General features: G+C 41.7%; 1 protein-coding gene across 4 annotated transcripts in view; it reads right to left on the minus strand.

Annotated features, from left to right (window-relative positions):
• Window positions 1–15,918, minus strand: part of tsc22d2 (TSC22 domain family 2) — a 35,135-nt gene extending 19,217 nt beyond the window's left edge. For 3 of the 4 annotated variants that reach the window (XM_040128684.1, XM_040128683.1, XM_040128686.1), the window contains exon 1: window positions 13,582–15,918. In XM_040128684.1, the coding sequence (XP_039984618.1) occupies window positions 13,582–15,215 (1,634 nt within the window). In that variant the 5' untranslated portion in view covers window positions 15,216–15,918. Of the gene's footprint in view, window positions 1–1,103; window positions 1,417–13,581 lie in introns of those variants that run through there. The other variant, XM_040128685.1, reaches the window with a different exon arrangement.
• Between the last annotated feature and the right edge of the window lie 823 nt (window positions 15,919–16,741).

Below are 16,741 nucleotides of genomic sequence, written 5' to 3' on the forward strand. Positions count from 1 at the left end.
TGGATGGTGGGATGAGATGTGACCCAGCAGCTGGAGGAATCCTTCTCATAATGCAGTGATTAGGAGATGCCATGGGAGAGAAAGGAAAAAGCCTCAATGGCAAACAGGGATGTGACCCTCTGCGTGGGGCCAAGCCTTCAGCCATACCAGGATCAGGGAAAGTCCCAGCTGTGCAGCCAACCACCACCGACGGCACAACCCCACCCAATCTCCTATGGAAGACTAGAGCACGTAGGACATGGAAGAGGAGTCTGTTGGGGTATTTGTGGCTCAACTTAAAAAAAAAAAAAAAAACCTCAATAAAACAAGATTGCAACTCTAGCTCTAGCGATGTTAAAGGCAGGCTGCAACACATCAGCAAAAGACTGGCAAATATGTAAAGTCAGTGAAAGATGAGTGAAAATATGTCACACTGATATGAGCATTCTGGTGAGCAGAGGGTGTTAATTTCTGCTGGGGTTACACATAATTGTTACCATAAGTAGCGATGAGTCAGTATAATTCACGATCTGGGGTGGCTCATTCAGCTGGGTAAAAGCTGATATCATCAGCCTTGAGCTACAAAGCCAGCCTATCTGCTCAATTTCACTTAGCAGGGCTCCAGCTCATTGACTCAGTCGGTTAAATAAAGTGTAGAATTGGTTCCTGAAGCGTGACAGTGGCCCAGTGAACTCTGCCATATCGGCGCTCAGGTCCATTTCTGTCTCAGCTCGTCAGATGCTGTGTAACAACACTGGCAATGTCCCTCTCCAGTGACTTTGCCTGGGGTCAAACCGCCAGGCCAGGCAACCAAAAGAGCACAGATCTGACAAGAAGCACTATGTATAGAGCGGGACAGCAAGCATGACAAACTGACATTATTCTGTCGAATCTGATAATTCTCGATGAAGAAGAAAAAAAAAAAAAAAAAAACAGAAAAAAAAATTCTCCCAAAAATGTCTGAATATTGTTAATAATAATGTTTACAAGCCCAAATAGTTGACTGTGTCATGGGCCTATTGCCGAGGCGTCAGGTGAGAAGAAAAAAACAAAAACAAAAAAGTCAAACAATTGTACATTATTTTATTTGATCAAGTTGAACTTTTGAATAATATTGTTGACCTGCAACTGTAACATGTCCTTACTTATATAATAGATTCATCACACAGTAAACAACTTGCAGTTTGGCAAACACTAACTAAGGTATATGACTTGGCAGGGCATGCTGTCTCCTTTTATCCAAAACACCCAACATTAACATACACTCCTTCAGTTTATTATGCATGGTCCCATGAGGAGCTTTCTCTTCTAACCATTTAAGTGTCTTTGCAACTGTTCAATCCCATTCTCTGGCTGTGATGCCAAGTCCTCCCAGCTGTTGTGTTGCTGGTGGCCTGGGCATTCGAATCTCCATGCAGACGGAGCACTAGCAGATTCCTGTGACAAATCACAACCAACTCCTTTTAAATACCACGCACTGGGTGTGTCTTGTGGGCAATACACTGACTGCCCTTAGGTAAACTTTACTCAATCTAAAGGCTTCTCTAGTTCAGGAAGCATATATTGACAATGTTCCTGCTACCAGTCTTTGAATGGGAAAAAAAAAAAAAAAAGAATAATGCTGAGAGAGGGACTACATGCTGAATGTAGTACAAAGTTATCATATTTAGCACTATAAAAGGTATGTTACACCTTTAAATATTTAATCCTTAATAATGAAAAACAAGTTTGATTTTACAGTGCATGTTTACTTAATCAAAGAAAAACGAAAACGAAGGACGCGAACTGTACTTTGTGACACACTGCTTTGAGTAGGTCACCTAAAAGCTAACGTTAGCTAACTTTGGGCAAGGTACCGGTGCTGTAGCTCAATTAAACAGCAACACTAAGTTACGGCAACCAAAATCCGCTTTCATCATAAAAATGGGGTCCAGCAGTGTCCTGCATCTAGTGCAGGTGTAGCAGTGATTCATATAGGAAGAGACTGGAAAGTTCCAGCACCTTGAAACTGTACTAAAGTTGTACTGTGGAGTTTTTGGCAACTAAGTTTTTCTGAGCAGGTCCCCAGTATTGGTTGTATGTGGTGGTGTGGTGGGGTAAAACTAATCATGCTGACTGTAGACAGCCATCCTAACAAACATCACATGAGACCTATGTTTTAGTGTCTGGGGGGCCTTTCACACCCATGAAATGAACTTCTCAGGGACTGTCACGCTGCCAAATATGTTTGTTGCAATCCTAGTTCAGTGATAAAATGCCAATGCGTGGCCCCTTTTGGTTTCAGCTGCTGTCCGTCAGCTGAGGTGAAGTCACTGACAGCACAGGAAGTGGTAGCAGAATATTTTCCACTTTTGGGTATGGAGTTTTATTGGCTGACCTCGTTCTGACGGTGGCCAAGTGGCAGAAAAGCAGAAAGGCAGAGCGTTGCACAATGGTAGCAGAAGAAATAAGCAATAGTACTGAATGTATAAAAATCAAATGATGGTTGCTAGACCTTAGTTACACATGCAGTTTTTTCTGGTGAGAAGTCCTGAATATGAATGAAACTGAGGTGTTATTTTTTTTGTTGTTTGTTTTTTTTAACAAATATGCTCGATGCTAACTCCACAGGGTACCTTTATAAACTCCAGTTAACGTGTTACTTTTAACCCACATCCATGTTTCACAACTCTAAGGTAAATAAGAAGGGTGGTAAATTGTTTTAACATGATAAACTTAAGAGTCATGACAGTGTCAAAGTTTAGAATTAACCACTCATCACACCTCACCATACTGCTGAAGAGGAGGTAAACATGGCTCAGGTTGGTTAAATACAGCTTAAATGCTATGAGACTAAAAAAGACGAGTTATAGCAACCGATTAAAAAAGCTTCAAGATGATAGGAGGACTTTGATTATCACAATGACAGCTTGGGTTTTTATAGATAAGCATTTTTTACTGATGAAATCAAGTAAGAATGGGTCAGATTTACAACAGCTTTGTTAAATCAGTTCAAGTGTTATAAAAAATCATCATTTTATAAAGGGGCAGCAACACACACACACACACACACACACAAAGTTACTTGTTGGAAGCAAGGAGATCAATTTTATCATCTGGATGGTCTCACTGGGTGAAAAAGAGAACAAGTTTGGGCACTTATGACAAATCCACCCTGATTCAGTGGTAAAACAAGGTACCATCTGTTCAACACCGTAGTTTCAAATGAGTGAATAAACCGTTATCAGTCTACCCGGCCACAATGACTCACATCCGCTTCCTTGCAAAAGCCTGCGCATTAAATGACACTGGAGGAGGTGGGGGGCAGAGACTGGTTCGATGAGGAGACACTAGAGACAAAGTTGACTTGAGAAAAAGAAGAGGAAGAAGACAACAGAGGAAGCATTTGACAGAATATGAAAGCGGACATCAAAGCAAAGCAGGAAACTGAGGTTCTTACAAAACCTGTGCCTTTCTCAGCTGAAGATGGAAAAAAGCACCCTGAAAAATTTGCATGGCCTGCATAGCTGTTAGATTCAAATTGAAGAACAGATATTACCTTAGTTGGCCTTTAGAGAAGCTTGTGCTCATGTTCACTTGTTGTGGCAGTGACTCCACTGCTGAACCTACCAGCCTGACAAGACTGATCATTTAGCAGGAATATAACTATATGAATATAGATATTGATACCAAATTTATTATCCATTCATCAGTTAATCGTCCTATGGTCATCTGAAGACATCACCTTGGGCTTTAGGAAGTTATGATAAAAAAAATAAATAAGAGAAAATAATTGCAAAATGAAACTGAAAATTATTATTCCTTTCAGCCCTTATTACAACTTTCATGTATGGAACAAAATTGCCATTAGCCCATTTTACATCTTACACCAATATATTGACTTTTTTCTGCTCCATCAGGCAATGCTTGAATATTTTTGTTGAAATGCCACTATACCAAAATTGTTAGTTTCACAAGCAAAACTTTTTTTTTTTTTTTTTTTTTTTAAATTTTGCATTATTAGGCCTATAACCTGATAGTTTAGGGGTCAAGGGTACACACCATCTTAAATTCAAACCAGTGTCCTTTCAAATGAAATTATACATTTGTTTTTTGCCATGTACTGTATTTGCTTATTTCTCTTATGCTGTAACTTCTTTTAAAAAAAGATATACATTAGGTTTAATGTCTATGGAATATAGACCAATATTTAGAGCTGAGATGTCGGCCAGTATTTGCTTATCACAGATATATCTGTATCGGTACATATTTCGATCGATAAATAACAAGAAATATCACTACAGAAATGCCAGGGAGGTCATTTAGCAACAGTATCGCCATTACATACATAGTGTGTCCTCCAGAGATCAACCTTAAAATGTCCTATGCAGTACATAATTTTGCAATTCTTTAATAACCAAATTTAAGAGATCTTTATCAAAAATGTTTGCTCATATTATTTCTTTATATTAAAAATGAATAGTGCAAGAAATTTTGTTACCAAATAGCAAATATCGATATTATATCAGGCTAAAAACCAGTACCTGTTGGGCTCTTTCTACTACACTTGGCTTCTCAGGTAAGAAAGTGTACAAAAGGGAAATGTGGCATCCATAAATTCAAAACTTTAAAAACTGAATGCTAAGCCTAAGCTTTAGTCGTGATTGAGGAACCTTAAACCTTTATATTCTCTATGCCAAAACAGGCTGAGCCAAGTAAGCATCAGATTCGCACTTTATCTTAGCACTGATTTGTGTCACTGTGTGTGGACTTGTGTAACCACAGACAGACTTTCTCCCCTTAAGGAGGAGACTGGTAGGGTTTGGAGGAAAATTACACAGGTAGTGATTGGTTTTTGAAAAGGACATTGAAGAAGAGAAAAAAAAAAAAAAAAAAAAAAAGCTTCCTGAACCTGGAGACACAAAGAAGCAGCCAAACAAGAGCACCCTCTAAAATCTGTAATCGACTCTTCTTTATTGAACTTGGAGCCTTTCTTCAACTCTCTCAGGCAATCCTGGACTGTCACACACACATCCACATGCACACAGGACTAAGGAGCAGATGAACAGTTAAAGGCACCAGTGAACCAGATCACTCAACGACAACCATTGAAAGCAGGCAAGCGCACAGAGAGAGGATGGATGACTCAAATGCAGCTGCCTGCCATATTTTCCACACATCCTCATTACTCACTATTCAGACATCTTGGGCTCTGGGGGGCCCGAGGCACTGAAACCTCGTTGTTCAGCACTTGCTTCCCAATCTGGGAGACTGAATGACCACGATACACAGCTTCACATTTTCTACAGCAACTGGTTAGCTTGTTTAGAGCTGAAGACATTTACACTCCACAGACATCCAGTCAAATCTCCTACTCCATGCCTAAACACTAAGCTCTTATCTGTGGTCAGCTTTAAAAGCGCTCCCCTACAGAAAGACATTGTCCTAGAACTGCTGAATCACCTAAACACTGCATTAACCCCAAATGATTTGCATTTTCTTTCTTTTTGCCCATACCTATTGTGTTTTACTTGCTCTGAAATCTCTTTTTCTCACCCTTGCACTTTGAGATTTACTATTGCTTATCATTAGCTATATTATTACAACAAATCAGAGAGAAAACAGGATCGAGATACTCTAATGTGTGTCCAGTTCTGCCCAGTGATGGTCCAGAAACTGTTGCACCTGACACATACAACGAAACAGTCCCTTTAATAGACTTTGAACTTTTCCCTCTTTCACTTCCCCAATTTTGAGTCAGAATATGACTTTACTGTAAGACAACAGGGCGAAAGACCAAAAAATAAATTAATAAAATAATAAAATATTTTTAAAAAAAAATAAAAAATTCTGAGGAAACTGAAGTACCAAAGTAGTCAAGAGGAGTACTGTTTTAAACGCAATTAAAAATCATATTGCCAGAAAGTTCAAAGTGATTTTGGACTAACACGTGGGCGAATGGGTTTTCACTTCCCAATGCTAAAAGCATCACTAGTCACCACCATACAAGACAGAAAATTGCCTCGAGTCCTTTAACAGATCACACTCCATGCTGTGCGCTCTTCTGCAATTTTTTGTCAGCAGCAACAGCAGTAACCATATGTCAATGTCTCATAAAAAAAAAAAAAAAAAAGCAGCCAGAGTGAGCTACTTAGAGGAAGAGCTGCAGGCTACAGGTGCTTAGTTTGGGTGAACTTTACCAAGTAATTAGACCTTAGTAATCCGCTGTTGTAGTGCGAAAACAATTTGCATCGCTGTTTTTCACGTTACACACTTTACAACCAACGATTATTTTCATTATTGATCAATTAGCAGATTGTTTTATCTATAAAATATCAGACAAAAATTCATGATGCCCGTTACAATTTCCTTAACATCAAGCTGGCATCTTCAAATTGCTTGTTATTATTTTTTTTCATGCCAACAATCCAAAACCCAAAGATACAGGTTTGGGACAGGGAAAAGCAGTATATCCTTGCATTTGAGAAGCTGGAACAAGGACATGATTAGCATATTTGCTTTAAAAAATATTGATAATTTTCTGTTGATCCAATAAATGATTCATCTACTAATCAGTGCTGCTCTACAGCGGCCGGTTTCACAAATGCATACTTTTACTATGGCTTTATCAAACTAATAGTTAGATGTCAGACAGATGTCTGTATTCATCTCTTGCAAAAAGTTGACTTTCTGTGAACTCTGGGTAATTCCAGACTTTTTTCAAACTACAAAACATGGCTGACCGAGCAACCACATCAAACCACTAAGCTCTGCTGAAAATTTGTCACAATTCAAGCTTGTGAAAACACTGATGGAGCAGATCTGTATAATAATGATGACACTAATTTTTGCACAATTTTGGTTAATATATTCTCAGCAGTGATAGACTGATCACTGATAATTTGTCAACATCCCTAGCCAAAGTTACGACACATACACTGGAACATTAGACAATTCCCCAGCTCAACGTAGCCTCCGTTCTCGATGTAGTAAATACAGACTGTATCAAAGACCTGTCAACAGGTTTTCTTATTGGTAAGGGTTTAGGTTAGGTACATACTTAACATACAGATACCACTCGAAAGAGGAGTCTAACCTGTTCTGTATTGAGACCATTTCGGAAAAGACAACAAACGCAAACAGCCTGCACACACTGTCCTCATTCCTGGAACAGCCTGCAACATACCCTGCAGCTGATTCAATGGCCTTGATTCCAGCACAAACGGAGTTAAGTAATGGTACACCGTCAGGAGCGTGGTTGTTTACTTGCTTTGGCAGGTCCACTCTAATTGGAAGTGATCCCCTGACCACATCTTGCTGTGATAACAGGGTGGGTCCTGCTAACTTACCACCTTGCCTCATACCGCTGGCCCCTTTAGGTCATTTTTAATTAATAAATAAATAAATATTTATGTATATATAATAAAAATATATAAAAATATTAAAAAAAAAAAAAAAAAAAACCTGACATAAAATCAACCACAATTCAGTGTACCAATGTAAATGGATGAAAATGTTTGCTCTGCCCCTGTTCAATGTTGTCTTTGAAAACAGAACGAAATTAGATGAAACCATTAATCAGCACTATGAGAGCAGTTACAGGAGACATCTTTAAAAGCCAACTCTCGCCAGTTATTATACTTGTAAAAATTTATAAATCAAGAGGAGAGAAGTCTAAAAATGAACTAAGGCTTCTAATGAAAGCACAGCTCAGTTGATTGACTAAATCAGAAAAGACAATGATGTGAATGGGAAACAAAAAATTTGCATCAGCAGTTTAGAAGACAGAGAGTGTTTTAACAGGTCATGTGGGTGTAGAAAAAAAAAAAAAAAAAAAACAGGACACAGAGTAGCCACATTAGAGAGACAGGACGCAAGTCAGTCGTCCATCCTAAAAACAGAGCTGGTGCAGACCCATCTGCTTAGCCTGCAGTCCGACAATCACTGCCATTCAGGGCTCCTGGAATGTGTCCCCTGGAAGTTAAGGCAGGTCAGCTATCTGTGGAAAATAAGCTGCAGCCTTGTTTCCAGGCACCGTGGCAACCAAACTACAACCCCCAACACACACACACACACACACACACACACACACACACACACACGACAGACACACACCATCCCAAACCTGACGCTCCATCCCACCCTGTCCTCACTCACTCCCCCTTTGTGTTAAATTGTCAAATTGCCAAGAGTTAAAATAGAGGGAGGCGCTACTGAACAAGTACTGAACATGCTCACATTAGGCAACTATTTTTAATGTCCCCATGTGCATCTGTGTAACCAATGGGAAAAAGTTACTTCTCCCCTAAGCTCTATGGAGTTTCTCAAATGTTCCAAGTAAAGAAAAAGTCAAAATAAATAAAAATGATAAAATGGTATATACACATATACTATAAGTAGAATGTAACCGCTTATACACTGTACAAAGTGTGTTATTAACTAAAAAGATTTTAAATATGCAACAAAATCTTTGACATTCTGCTTACGTCTGAGGAAAAGAGTTGAGAGGCAGAGAAAAACTAAATTAAGAAGAGATTGAGAAAGTACAACAAAATAATTAATCCTTTAAGGAATTTGACAAAATTCTCTGTCTACATCCAAGATTTAAGGCTGGATAATGACGAAAAAAAAACAAATGTGACAATATGACAACGTGATTTAAGTCTCAAATCATGTTGTCAATGTAATGCCAATGCATCTCCCTGCGCTGCTCAGAATGCAGATATATGCTGCTAAGATTTTTCTTTATACCACAGAGCCATCCACTTCTGATCAACTGACAGGTCAAACAATATTGTTGTAAACACAACATATTCAGCTGAGAACCATTAAGAGCTAAACATCAAGATACCTGCTAAAATCCTACTAAGCCTGTAGTCAATCCTGCGGTAATATACTGTAAATTAGCTGGCAGTTGCTTTAAATTCTGCCGGCAGCACCAAAGATTTACATTTTTCAACATGATAACCATCAAAATGACTGGATGACGAATAGATTTCCCGACTTCTAGAAAGGCCGCATTCACCCCAGTTGGATGCGGACGACTCACGCTTTCTGCCAAGTTGAACTCATAAGCACAGACACACACACACACTGCAGCCGACCTTTCATAAAGCTTCCAATCAGATTTCAACTTTATGTGACATTCAGTGTGTGTCAGGAGAAATTAAGCTTGTGTGTATCGGACTTTCCACAATTGCGCAGTGACATCATATGTCCGCTATCAGAAAGTGGAGGAGGTTTGTAAATTTGGCAGCTGGTTTACTTTCCTTTTGTCGGGCCAAGTTCATCGACTTGTTTGCTGATATGAGCGGCAGTCTTCTAATCTGGCGGAAACAAACGAAAGTTTATAAAACCATGCTTGAGACTACATGGTGGCAGGTTCAAATCCCCATACTGACTGGGAGCAATAACCTTCACTCAAGCACCTGCATTTCATACTTGCCAGTGGTCGACAGTAGACCACTTTTTCAACAGCTGTACAAAAAGCCGGCGGGTGCAAAACCTACTTACCTACCTACTTATGCAAACTACCTTCTCATCACCTACTCAAGATATTCACTTGCAGCCCATGTCGAGACACAAAAACGGTCATCAGTCACCAAAGTCATTTTGCAGGCATCTTTTTTAGCCCTGGAAAAAAGTCAAACAGTTATCCAGTAAGATTTGGTCACTCAATCTGCCTCAATAAAACAGTGTCAGGCTGTTTTGCAAAGACTAGAGGAGGGTGGCAGGTGTACAGGATAAACCGGCAGAGGTAAGAGTCAGATGACAGCAAGAGTGTGTAAGTAAAAGGTGTACGGTATGGTGGCAAAAGGGGAATTATTAATACAATACAAATTAATCCAGGAAAGTTAAATGATTATCGAACCGCATTGCAATCCACCAATATCACCCACTTTTACACACGGCTTTTACTTATGAAGTGCATCTTTGCCAGACCTGAGGACTGTGGATGGTGCGTGATATGATTTGTGCTGATATGAGAAGAGAAGCATGACTCAACATATACAGGAGGATTACATGACATATCGCTCCTATTTCTCATGTCATTAATCTTTCCTGCAAATGGGAAAACTTCAAACGTGAAATCAAGCTCCAAATATTTGTGGCCAATTCTCACTGAAACAATTAAGCTGCCACTGTTTTTCTGCTTGAGAAAATGTAATCAATTATGGATTAATAATTAACGTTCCTAATTGAGAGTGTACAGCTTGAGGGCAGAGTGGTCTGTCCAGGGAGGAGTAACTGAGTTTAAGGCCAAGTGCTCCTATTGAAGGAAACCAATTTGTCCAAGTGGCAGCTTCATCACTTTATTTGGCAGAGATGCAGCCCACTGAACGGAGACGCTAACCATTCCAAGCTGAGGGGAAATCATTCTCATCTCACGACTCCACCTCCACAATGCTTTGTTCCACTTTTGTGAAGCACTCTAATTCAAAACAGAACCAAACAATGAAACTTGGAACAGATTCCTCTACGAGGCTGAGCTCGTGCACAGAACAATGCACCCCTGACAAAGGGAGAAAGTTCGAAAATCTGTGTACCGTTATTTTGGGGCGTGTTCCTTGGAATATGTTGGGTTTTTTTTTTTTGGTCCTCGCTGAGATTTACAAGTATGTTATGAGTTAACAAGGCATTTTAATTACAGCTGATGATCGTTAAGGTTATGCCTTTGAATACCAACTCGCCTTTGGGCCTCACTCAAAACTGCACGAGTTTTGAAGTTAACCAAAACTCATCATGCGTGTGTATACATGTGCATGAATGAAGCAAGCAGAATCCATACAAAGCAATTGGTGAAAAGCAACAGTAACTAGGGCATATAGCTGCTAACAGCCATAAATGGAATTTTGGTCAGTATTTATGGTGCTGATATATAGTGTAAATGAAAACTTTAAAAGTATAAGTGAATGACAAAAATGTGTGCCTCATGTGGTCCACTAGCATTGCAACAATGTAAATCATTTGCTGAGAGATTTGCTACTTATTCTCTGGTATACAATGTAACTAGTGTGGTGCACATTGAAAAAATATATATATCTTTAGGAAATTCGGTAATAGTCAATATGAAACATTTCATCGTGACCTTTTAATTATAATTCAAATAACTGTCAAAACATCTGTGTTAGTCTCATATGTCTGGTTCAAAGCACGGGCCTCGGGGGTGAAGAGTTTAATAGCCACTGTTGTCAAAATTGAATTAAACTTGTCTGTCTAGAAAAGACTGTGGCGTTTGATTCTTGTTGCCTAAAAGCAGGTCAATCAACAAGTCTTTAAATGGTTACTATATCATATCCCATATTAATCAGGACAATAACTGAAATTGTACATATTATCCTGATCCACGGGATTAGAAGATGCAGTGTCCCCTGTTGGTTGTGTTGAATATGCTGCAGCAACTCGATAATCTGTCCGGAACAACCTAATGAGTTGGGATTCATCTGGACTTCAGAGCCAGTTTTGTGTTACGCCACATGCGTTTATAAGTTTACTTGCTGATGACACTGTTTCTTATTTTACTGAAAAACTGTCACAAATTTTTTGTTGCAAACAAACAGAATCTTCAGGAAACTATGCAAATTAGCTCAAAAACATTGAGGCAGACTAATGTTTTGCAGGATTTGCTTTTACTTAAAAGGCCTAACATTTTGTTATAGCACCCCTGAGGGTGGTAAGTGAGACCCCATTTCAAAAAGCTTTTTTTTTTTTTTTTTTTTTAAACTTAAGACAAGTCTGCAGAAACATGAGGAAGGGTGCAGAGAACAAGGAGGAGGACGTTAAACCTCTACAGGTCAGCAACAAGTCCACAATTACTTAAGCTGATGTGTCAACATGGGAATGGACAGGTCTGACAAGGACTTGAGTCTGAGAACCAGAGCAGGAGGCAACCATCATCCTGCTGATTCAGACTGGCCAAGTCATCGCTGCCACCGACAAAGCGGCTTACGTGTCTGCTATCATTGCAACAGGTGTGTGTGATGTAGGTGTGTGTCTGCGTGCCGTCTGTCTGTCCCCTCCACCTCACTGACATGTTCTGTCCTGTCCTGCTGCCAGCATCACCATAGCTACTCAGACAGCCACTGATGTCACTCCTCTTTCTCACACACACACACACACACACACACACACACACACACACACACACACACACACACACACACACACACACACACACACACACACACACACACACACACACACACACACACACACACACACACAGAAATGGCTCAAAAAAAAAAAAAAAAAAAAAGGGCACTGGCTGATTCCTCATATGAAATCTCGGACAACACACACAGTTTCTGCCCTTTGCACATTATCAACCCATGTGTGATGCTGCTGTGATTAAGTCTCTTGGTACACAATGATTAGCTTCAGGAATATCTGGACTGAGGGTGATAAAAATCAGGGCACAACCTCCTAGCTGGCACACACACACACACGCACGCACGCACACACGCACACACACACGCACACACACACGCACACACACACGCACACACACGCACGCACACACTCCCCCCTACTCCTTTGACCGTATCATTCATAATAAGCATTGAAGAACAGAACAGGGCAAACTGATAAACACTGAGGCCTACATAATTACAGGACTATGCATGTGCGTTTTTGTGTGTGTATAGATTCCAGCTCTCATCTAGTTCATTCGGGTTTCAGACATCGCCTCTCAGGCTCTCCTCTGCTCGCTTGGAATGGCAAAGAGTGGCAACACATCAGCTCAAGCTGTGTGAGGGTCATCAGACAGACCCTATAAATAGCTGCGAGTGTGTACATTAGAAGAGTACTGTAGGCCCATGAAGAGTCGGTATTTACAAGAATTAAACTTGGGAGGCTGGGATCATTTCCCAGGGCAAGTATGCTAACCATCTCTGCTAAACAGACAGGAGAATAAAAACCAGCCGCCTAAGTTTGGGGAGTTATTCCCTTCTCAGCTAAGAAACACAGCTACTGCGTGTGTTGTAACTTATCCAAGTGCTTGTTAACGCCCCCTAAACCCAAACAGCCTATATGGTTAAATGGAGGCTTGAGGGAGGGGGCTTCAGGTGTCTAAAGAGGCAAGTTGCTATCCAGCATTTTGCAGGTTGCTTATTGATGACAAAGACAGAAAATTTCTTCTGTCTCTGCCAGTTGTCAATGGCTCACTAGCCCTCTAATCCCTCCTTCCTCCCAATCTACAACTTTACACCTACAAACATAACTAAGAAAAATTTATATTTTGTTTGTTGTTGTTCTTGAAGGGCAAGCATACCCATCTAGTTATAGCGTGCCTAATTTTGGCACTAGTGAAGGGAGAGGCCTTCTCCACAGTGTGTTGTATGACCATGCTGCTGTGGAAAGCAACAAGAATGTCTAATATGCAGGAAAACTTCCAGATACACACATACTACCTCCATGGTAGTAGTGTGTTCTGTAGTATGGAGCAGCACAATCTATCAGTGCTGCTAAATTTAAATACCTTAGCGCCCCCCCCCCCCACTCATAGGCTCGGGCAAACTGACATCCATACTTAATATTGCATCGCTGATTGCTGACAGCCGAACAAAAGAAAAGCAGTAAACAATATTTATGGAAGTGAGCCTTTTTTGCATTGTACCCTCTTACCTGTCCTCATCCACATCCATGGCAATGTGGATGCCGAATAGACTGTTGACAGCAGGAGTGGGCAGGTTGAGGCCCTCGCCGATGAAAGGCTTTACACCATCTTTCCCTGGCACCACACCGGCACTGGGCTGAGGTAGGGCATCAGACTTCTGCCTACTATCTTCTGCCTGGTTACTGAAGCTGGAGGGAAGGCCTATTGTGGCTCCTCCATGGGCTCCCTGGGGCTGGACAAGTACTCCTGTGCCAGGCACTTGACTTGGCACACCCGGAGGGGTGTTGGTGGTACTGGGCACTGTGGCAGGCACGTTCTGAACACCGCTGTGGGAAATTGTGGTGGTGACGGAAGGTGCAGGGGCAATGCCCATCCCTCCTGAAGGCTGAGTCTGGCTAACAGGCTGCTGTTGGCCACTCCCTGGATGGATGGGAGCCATGGCTGGTGCATTGCTCACGTGTAGCAGGAGGCCCTGGGCCGAGGCTGCCTCTCCACCCGGCCCCTGAACTCCTGGACCAGCGGGGTTGATGAGAGGCGACGGTACCTGGTTAGTTGGAGGCACCACAGGGAGGGTCGTCATGGGAAGGTTCTGAGTGCTTGAGCCAAAGTGCTGTTGACGATAGTCCGGGTGACCAGCTGAGAGGCCAGTGGGATGAGTAGAATAGGCAAACTGCTGGGTCTGCGTAGCGGGAGGCATAATGGGAGACTTCTGCTGCATGGCACCTTGGTGCACACCGTTGAGACTGTTAGAAAGGAAAGTTTGGGGAGCAACAGGCTGCATATTGACCTGAGCCTGTTGTGGTTGCTGTGACGCTGTAGTTGTATACCCTGTGGGCTGGAAGGCACTTGCTCCACTCCCTACCTGAGGAGCCAAGCTGTAGCCTTGCTGCTGAAGCTCTGAAGGGTGGGGATGGGCGGGGTGCCCGACAGAGTAGCCACTGTCCGCGGTGTTCTCTGAAGCCTGTGCAGAAAAAGCACTGCTAGTTACCACAGAGTTACCTGTGGCTCCTAGCCCACTGTCCCTGTCTATACTGTGATCAAGGGTTACAGTCGGCTTTATGCTATCCACAGTCCGATTCACATTTGAATCCGAATCTCTCTCATAGAACTCAGTGCATGTCCACCTGCCTCGTCTGAAGGGCTCTCCAGTACCATGGTCAAGTTTAATGACCCTGAAACGGGAACTACAGCTGGCGCTAACAGGGGCTGTGTGAGCCACACTTGTAGAGACAGTGGCGGCAGGGACCGTATTGATGACTGTTAACGGATGGGTGGCTGAGCTCGAAACAAAGGGCTGAGCTGTAGCTGGCACAGGCACACTTCCTCCTAAATTATGTGGGGTGACACGACCGGTGCCTAAACTTTTATAGGCGAGTCCCCCGTTGACAGGACCCGTGGTGGGCGGCAGGCCCTCTTGAGGCTCCCCTACATTGTTTAAAGTTTCCTCGGATGAACTCCTGTCACACACCCCTAGGTCGGCCCGAGAAACGTCAAATATTTCCGACGACACGTCCTCTGTCCGGGACTCGTCCGGATCGTCCAGGCTCTCGGTGTCGTCAGTGATGCTGCTGGCCGCCACCTGAGCCTGCGTTACACTCGTGATCTGGAAACAACTTTTCTTTTTTGCTGGCATTTTCGACATGTTGCCTATCTGCGTCAAGTCTGTCTGCCCCCAGATGAAACTAAGTGCTGGACTAATGTCTTGCGAAGCAATTCACAGCAGAGGGATATGACACAGACACGTACCGTCACAGTTCATTTCCATACCGTTCCTCTTCCTCTCTCTTGTCGGAGAAAAGTGTCACAACCGAGGCCAGACCCTCTGAAACTCCCGAGGTGTCCTGCGGTCTACGTTCACAGCAGACGGGCGACTGCTCCGGCCTCTCTAACACCCGGTCGGCCTTTCTTGTGTCCCGGCAGCGGAGTAGCAAACAGGCCCTTGTCAAAGTTCTTGCTCAGCAGCTGCCACCGGTACTTTAGTCTGAGGCGGGCCCGGTCTCTCAGCCCACTCTTCTCTTTCTGCTATATATGTGTATTTCTCTCCAACTAGCTAAGTTAGCTGATGTTAGCTAGTTTTCCCTACCTCGGTACCAGCATGTGCGACATCATGATGTAAACAAATCCATCGGCGATTGAAAAAGAATATATAATCCAGCGGTAGACAGAGAGAACGTCTCAGAGTCGGTCAAGTTTTGCCTCTGGCCGTATGGACAGCTCACTTTTGGCAGCTGCTACTAGCAGCTAGCTGACAGATAACCAGTTAAGCACAGGGGCAGTGCGCTAACAGGGAGCTAACAGGGAGCTAACTCCGCTCCTCTACCCCAACCACCCGACAAGATGGCAAGACCGAAGTGCATGCTGGGTATGGATGTCAAACGAGTTTATGTAAAAGAAAAAAAAGAAAAAAAATCGAAAATCAACCACACATTTTTATCTTATGCACCGTTTGTGAAACTGTCAAGGCTGTCAACACTTTTAAAATAGTAGAGTTAATTTTTTGTTGCTGTAGTTAACGGAGCTTTATATAAAAAAACTGAAATTAAAGTAGAAAGAAAAAGGAAAAAGTATCAATAAACATGTTTATTAATTTAAAATTACAATGCAATTGTGTGAAGGAAAAAAAGAAAATAAAAGAAAAGTGGAAGTTTCGACACTTGAAAAAATGCAATATATAGTTTATATTTTAAAGTAAAAAGGAAAGTAAATACAATCAAAACAAGAACAAGTACATTTGTGCCAAACAAGCAAAGGAGTCTTGAAGCCACGAAAGGAAGTAATAGATACAATCTGATGGTGCTTTAAATTATAAATTATTTAAATTACATATTGTGTATGTAAACTCAGTTGGCAGTTTATTAGGAACACCTGCCTAATGCTGTCTAATACAACAGTGCTGCAACAAATCCTACCTTCATGAAGGTTGTAATGTTCAGTTTTAATTTAAATAGGGTGTTGATTCAACTGTGTGATCATTTCGGAGGATGTAATTTCAGATGTGTTTCTGTTATTTAGCCTACCTTCAGTGAAATAATGGGGTGGACGGTATAACCTAATACAATTGAACTGCATAACAAACTGCCACAATTACCATAAAGTTGAAGGGATTATATATATATAGAACAGATATAACAGAAATTCACTTTCCGTAGCTAAAAAACTATTTCTGTA

This window comes from Xiphias gladius, chromosome 6, assembly GCF_016859285.1.
Source record: "Xiphias gladius isolate SHS-SW01 ecotype Sanya breed wild chromosome 6, ASM1685928v1, whole genome shotgun sequence".
Taxonomy (NCBI): Eukaryota; Metazoa; Chordata; class Actinopteri; order Istiophoriformes; family Xiphiidae; genus Xiphias; species Xiphias gladius.